Source organism: Buceros rhinoceros, unplaced genomic scaffold (assembly GCF_000710305.1).
Source record: "Buceros rhinoceros silvestris isolate BGI_N320 unplaced genomic scaffold, ASM71030v1 scaffold3107, whole genome shotgun sequence".
Lineage (NCBI taxonomy): Eukaryota > Metazoa > Chordata > Aves > Bucerotiformes > Bucerotidae > Buceros > Buceros rhinoceros.
In genome coordinates, this window is record NW_010421394.1 from 37,474 (window position 1) to 44,655 (window position 7,182).

At 41.2% G+C, this 7,182-nt stretch overlaps 1 protein-coding gene across 1 annotated transcript in view; it reads right to left on the reverse strand.

Annotated features, from left to right (window-relative positions):
* SCCPDH (saccharopine dehydrogenase (putative)) overlaps positions 1–7,166 on the reverse strand; it is an 8,569-nt gene extending 1,403 nt beyond the window's left edge. Inside the window, exons 1-9 of the mRNA XM_010139628.1 lie at positions 7,107–7,166; positions 6,333–6,413; positions 5,732–5,861; positions 4,242–4,291; positions 2,831–2,961; positions 2,229–2,346; positions 965–1,084; positions 801–857; positions 176–287 (exon numbers count right to left, since the gene is read on the reverse strand). Of these exons, the coding sequence (XP_010137930.1) occupies positions 176–287; positions 801–857; positions 965–1,084; positions 2,229–2,346; positions 2,831–2,961; positions 4,242–4,291; positions 5,732–5,861; positions 6,333–6,413; positions 7,107–7,166 (859 nt within the window). The remainder of the gene's footprint in view (positions 1–175; positions 288–800; positions 858–964; positions 1,085–2,228; positions 2,347–2,830; positions 2,962–4,241; positions 4,292–5,731; positions 5,862–6,332; positions 6,414–7,106) is intronic.
* Positions 7,167–7,182: the final 16 nt, after the last annotated feature.

The following is a 7,182-nucleotide window of genomic DNA, read 5'->3' on the forward strand; positions in this document are numbered from 1 at the left end:
GGAAAGAGAACTACAAGAATGCAAATGATCGCTAGTATCTAAGGCAATACTCTGGAAAGGCTGTTGACTTTGTCCACATTACAAGTGCTCCTCAAGGGTGAAAGTGAGAGCAGTGGAAACACTCCCGGAGTAGGGAATGTGAGGCAAAAGCAGTCAGCTGCTCCTAGATACCTACCTGGTCCTTTCACTTCAGTGCAGATCTTTACATTTGGTTTGCCTTTCTGGGGATCTTGCCCCTCACTGTAACCCTCGCCAAAAAAAGTCATTGTGAAAGAGGTTTCATCCATCTGTAGCAGAAAAGACAAGTGCGGTCATCAAAATAGTAATTCACTCCCGCCAGGCAAGCACAAGTACCTATTATGCCAAATACTGTGATCCATCTCAACAAGAGAGTAGTCTGAGTTCCTGCTTCAAAGGTACAAGCTTATCTGAATTTTTAATCGCTTCCACTTTGCAACTGTTACTGTTCTACAGTCCATTTACTCTCTCACTGTTTCCAGTCCTGGGTTTTTGCTGCTCAGCCTCCCTCTGTCGTCACCTTTGACAGAATGAGTGCTGCGAGCCATCCCTCTAAACGCACCAGACCCGGCAATGTGATCCACTCTCTCCTCACGTGAATTCTGTGCACTGCGATCTCTAATAGTGGAAGGTATGATTATTTAAATATTGAAAGCTATCCGAACAGACACACATAATGTGCAGTTAGAAATTACTTCTTTGAAACTAAGCAGCTAACTCTAGATTACTATGCCACCATTACCATAACAAATGTATTCAGTAATTGGAAAGCAGTCTGTTACCTGTTTCTGGGTTGGTCCGTCCTTTGTGAAGAATCCCGCAGAGAAAAAGGCTGGGTACTACATAATAAGGAGGGGAGGGGGGAGAGAACAGACAAAAAAGACCAACAGTAAGCTAAACAGGAAACAACATCTCCAAACAATTCTTTTGTGTTTTGAATGCTTACTTTTGTCAGCAGTTTTCTTCCAAAGCTAAACTTCACGAGAAGAAAAAATAAAATGCCAGCAAACATCAGCTTGATAAGAGAGCCAAGACCACCTATGTTCACATAGGCACCATACTGCACCTGAGACAAAAACATATTTTGAGAGAAATTACATTAAAATCTTTGCATCAGTTCATTTATCAAAATAAATCTCCCCCCAAATTCAGATGCATCTGTTTGATACAATAGTAGCTGTTTAAGTAGGGCCTCACACAATTGCCTTAGTTCTCAACAACTCTTTTAATAATGCTTCTCTTTATAGTTCGTTAGGAGAAGACAATGTAACTACAGAATGGCCACGGAGCGAGCGCGCTAAACGAGTGGACAACTTTACACAAAGATGTGGTGACTTCAGGCTGCTTTCCTGAGATCTGCCTTTCCTCATCTTTGTGCTTTAGTCCAAGAGAAACGCAGGCCTTACTTTAGAATTCTGCAATAGCAGGGGCAATCCCTTTCTCCTGAGTAGTTTCCAAGTGTATTTTTAGAGCAGTACGGCACCTTCATCCCTCAGCTGTGCAGAAGCACAGCCATCAGACGTTAGGCAGATTGTTGGTGCAATGTCCTCTCATGAAAACCATGGAAAATAAAGACTAAACATCTTTTCCACCGCCACCGCTTCACACTGTCTTTACTCTGCACACCAAGCGTCAAAGAAGTCTCCAGATAGATACAAATGAGCAGCATATGAACGAATTCTTCATCCAGATGTTTACTCCACTATACTGACCTAACTATAGTTACACAGACTACAATTACAACGCTTTTAGAAGTTGTACTGATTGACAGAACAACAAAAAAAAAAAAGCCTCTGCACAGGAACGGGATTTAACGTACCTATCATGCCGCAAAACCACAAAGCCTACCTTTCAAATATTTCTGTGACTCAGGGCTCCCGTTCCCTACAAATACATATCCAGAAATCAGACACCATGAGAAACCTACGAGAGACCCTCTTAATGCCAGCAGCAATAAGTTCATCAGGCAGGGTATCAGGTAGTATGAAACTGATCCCAGAAGAACCTGCACCACATCAGGTCAAGCAGCTTCCAAAGGTGATCAACAGAACAAGCTTCCTTCTTCAGAGAAGCAAAAGCACATCACAGTCCATTACTACTTACCTAACTACAGAAACCCTACCGCACCTGCACTGAGAACAGATTCACACAGAACACAGATTCGTTGGAAATGTTAGTAAAGGCACAGTATGCTAACAACAGTAACCTACAGGTGTTTCCTGCAACTCTGTGTGCAAGTAACGCTGGGACCGTTTCACAACGGAGACATCGGAGCCCATGAATGGAAGGCAGTACTCTTTAAATTCCTGACTGTAGAATGCAAATCCTCTGCAAACAGGAAAAAAAAAAAAGAAGTCAGGAAAAAACCCATTAAAATGTTCATGCAAACTGAAAGGAAGTGATTGTAACAGCCCTACCAATACTGGTTTTTTCTCAAGTTTTTTTTTTTATGTAATTCTGTCTTTTCACTGAAAGAAAACCATTCCAAATTTCTCCTTGGCTCAACTCGAAATTCCATGCACTATAGCAAGGATGAATTTGATAATCAAAGTGATATTCTCCTCACAGTTCTTTTTTCCATTCTGAAATCAAAAGTTTGCCATGTTACTTACTACAAGTCTCTTAGAACAAGTCTGAGGTCCAGTAAATGCTGAGACATGTTCTTTTTTTTAGTAAATACGAGCATGCATGTGCTCATAGTACACTGAAGCCCTAAATGCACCTGTTAAGTATTTGATAATACATTAACACTCTACGTAACAAATACTGGAATGGTGACAAGACAGTACATTTCATCTTATGCTTCTTATACCTTCTTTTAAGTTTTGCACCAACTACTGGAACAGGAGAATATCCTATCTCTTTTCGAAGCTTCCTCAGGTTGTCTTGTTCCGCAAGGCCATAAACAGCCGAATTCCAGGTCCCATCATGTACACATGAACCCTGGTCAAATACCATGAAACAGTAACTAATTAAGTATCTAAAGGCTTCACGTATTGTTTTACTAATGACCTTGGATTACTGCATATATTACACAGTATTACAATTATTACATTTATTACAATTATTACATACATGTATTATGCATTAAAATATATTGAAGTGCGGTGGGTTGACCTTGGCTGAAAGCCAGGTGCCCACCAAGCTGCTCTACCACACTCCTCCTCAGCAGGATATGGAAGGGATAATATTGGATGGGGAAAACTGTCCTCGTGGGTCAAGATAAAGGCAGTTTAACAAAGTAAAAGCAAATGCTGCACATGGAAGCAAAAGAAAACAAAATACTTAGTCTTTACTCCACATCAGCAGATGATGTCCAGCCACCTCCCCGGAAGCAGGGGTTCAGTACGCACAGCGGCTGCTCCAGAAGACAAGCACGGTAATAACGAAGCTCCCAACTCTTTCTCCTTTCTGTTCACTCTTTAAACTGAGCTGACAATGTATGGTATGGAACACCCCTTTCGTCAGCGTGGGTCAGCTGTCCTGGTTACGTCCCCTGCCAGGATCTTGCCCACCCCGAGCCCTCCTGGGTGAGGTGGTGAATGCTGGAGAGAAAGCCCTGATGCTGTGCAAGGCCTGCTCAGCAGTAGCCACAACTCTGCTATGTTATCACCGCCTTTCTACCTTCCAATACAAAGTGCGGCACTATGAGGGCTGCTATGGGGAAAATGAACTCTAGGTGCTCGTAAGAACATGCTATAACTTGGGCCCCATCTGTCAAGACGGGTGCTTGGGACAGGAGAAGCAGTATGTTCCATTGTTGGGCACCAACACTGTCTTGGTTCGGGTCATTGTTGCATTAATAACGATCTTAGAATTACTACATATATTACACATTATTACTATTATTACGTACATTTATTATGATTACATGCAGTAAAGTATATTGAAACTCCCCCCAAACAAACCAAAAAACCCCAAACAGCCAAACACTAGGATTCCTGGCAGCACAGTTTACTTGTGTAAGAATCCTTCCCACATCTCTGCAAAAACTAAGTAGTTCTTGAAACAGTTCAACACAACAGCCTTTACAAATTAACCTTAAAAAGGATGTTGGCTTTGGACACTTTTATTACCCCCTGAAGAATAAAGACCTTAGACTCATCGAAGAACTGCCAACTTGTTCCTTGGTCTAAATTAATGAAGCAACAGTCACTCAAATGGGCTGCAGTGGTGTTACCACAAATACCTCTGCGTTTCCAAGAAAGTATTAACCAACTAACCTCAGGCCCAGATTTCACCTTCAGGAAACTTTCAACAGCAGTTAAGGTACCTTTAAAGGAGGAGAAAACATTACTTGGCATACAGAGTCATTAGTTCAAAGCCAAACTACACTCTGGTAGGCTCAAACCGCAGGCCAATAACGTTACTGGTTGAAAAGACAGAGTCTCATCTTTATCTCAAAGTAAAATAAACTATGATTAAGCTCCACAGCTACTTTAGCTAATGAGTAACAAATTTCCTATGTAAAGTAAGGGTCACTAATAATATCTTTGCTCATTCAATTTTTCATTTGTCTTCTCCAGTTAAGAAGACAATGAAAATCATCAATTTAAAAAAAAAAAAAAAGGGGGAAAATAATACTAAGAGACATATTTAGTTTTCCTCCAGGTTTCAAAATAAAGGATGATGTAAGCTGTGAAAATCTAGATGGACTTAGAGGTTTTGTTAGACCTTAATACAAAATAAAACCAGCCAACAAAAACCGCAGACACACAAAAAACTTGGAACACAGGTTTAGATATCCTAAAACATTTAATTCTAGCATAGCTTGTGTTTTGCAAAGAAAGCTTAGTTGTGGTGAACAGCAACTGCTCCATCCCTTCCAAGACTGTGCCACTGTACTTGTATGGGCAGATTTCAATATAGCAAGCAACAGGTGCTAATACCGTAAAGTCAAAATAGGAAGAGATAACAGATGTTTCTTTATTCAAAACAACCATCAGCCATCAAACTATAAGCCCATGAATTACCAGATACTCATTTCCAGGCCTCTCCTCTCTCTCTCCTATCAGATCCAGATTGAGTTTTCCCAAACTGAAAGTTGACTCCAATATAAAAGCAATTCCACTTAATAGCAGCTTTTTTTTTTAATAGTACAAAAATCCAAGACATTTGGATACTCTTGTCAGCCTTCCAGTTCGAAGGCAGACCCGATGAACAAAATATGCTCAGTCAAGATTAGGATCAAGTACTATGTGCACACAATTAAATCACCGCACACCTTTTCTCAAACACACTTATCCTCTCAGTTACAAGGAAAAGAAATGGTACGGTACCATTTCCTTCCACTCACACAACAGCTCAGAAACCTTAGGAAACCCGATTACCCACTAAGCTGCAATCCCTTTCCCACAGCCTTTCTGTCCTCACTATCTCTTCCCTGCAAGACTCTCACTGCACAAGAAGCAGCGTGAGGAGGCTTGCCGAGGGAGGTCCACATGGCTGGCTCTGCAGCTTGCTGCTGACAGCTGAAGGTTCTGGTCTCAGTGAGCCACATCACCTTGAATCCTTCCTCTACGTCATGACCAATTTCCTCCGATGTAACGCGAATATGAATTAGTTTTGAGGTTTTGTATACCAGATTTAGCGGAAACTGGTCAGCTGGCAAAGGCAGAAGAAAGGAGTAGTTTCTATATGCTGCTTTAGGAAACCAGGTGAAAGTACAATCTGCATTTCTTTTTCAACATAAAGTCACACTTAAATAAATCACCTTTCAGCTTGTCTCTGGTGTAGATTACTCCCATATCAGCTATCACTGAGTCAAAGCCGCAGCTTCCAATGACATACACTCCCTTCTCCGCAGCTTTTCCGTTGTATTTCAGGTACATTCCTTCCAGAAACTAAAACACAGCCAGAACAAATAATTTAAGCAGAACTTCGTATTTGGCCATACCAAATATTACCTGAGAGTGCTTCCTTGTCATACCACAGCACCCTACATACTTCAAAAGACTCAGAAGCATCTTTAAGAAAGATGCATATTATTCCCATCATACCCATACAGAGTATGAAGGTGTCAGAGCAGTGCAAAGAAATGTGATCTACACAATATTCCTACGAGTCACAATCAAGACTTGAAGCAGAATTCAAACATTTTGCATTTCCAGAGGGAACCTGAGGGGCTCTTGTCCAAAACTAAGGAAACTATACAACTAATACAATTCGTGCACTTTGAAATAACGCATCTTAAAATAGTAGATCAAGAGACAGAATGTGACTTCAAAAACATCAGCAGAAACAGGAAACATACTAAACAAATACTTGTTTAACAGATCCTTGACAGAAGGTAGCATTTTTCTACTGTTGCATACCTGAGGTTCTCCACTGATGTCAATATAGTTTGCACCATTTTCAACACAAGCTTTTACCACAGGCTCTCCATAGAATCTGTACTATAGAAGGAGAGAACACCACACGTAACAAAATAAAACCCACAAACCACAACTCACCCAACATGCTTTATCAAACATCTGTATCAACAATAAAAGTAAACTTGGTGGCTATTGAGTTTGCTAAGTGAGGCAAAAATGTAATAGTACCTGTGTTTTATTTGAGGGGTGGGGAGAAGGAACAGCATAATACACTTAATCACTGATAATGGAGTTTGCTGCACAGACTACTCTACCCTATTTCTTCCGTAAGATAAGATCACCAAGGCAAATTTAATAGATCCGATCTCAATTTATGCTTTCTGCACTCACATTATCAGCATATTCTCTACGTAAATACTCTTAATTTCAAAGCCAGGACCGTGACCCAACTTCCAGCTCTCATCCTTTGAGCCCTTCTGAATGCGCTGGAAATATTACCACTTGAAAGCTTCAGAGGGGCCAAGAACTTAAACCAGCAAATCTATGGGCTTCTTTTCCAGCTCTACTTTCAAACCTAGAACCACTTAAAGTCTTTTGGCGCATCCCAAAGCTCCTCCCCAGTTTACAATAACTTACTTATGCTGCCTGTGAAAGACTAAAAGAAAAAACAAAACCCCCAAACAGAACCAACCGCGCAGTATTATCTCAGTGAGAGCTGCCCGTGAATTACACCACCAGGAACGGCGGTGGGAAAGCGCCAGGCGACCACAGTACACGGTTGTACTTTTGGTGCCGTTTCAGAACGCCGCGTTTCATGTGGACGACCCCGGACATTCCGGAGCCCCGCGGC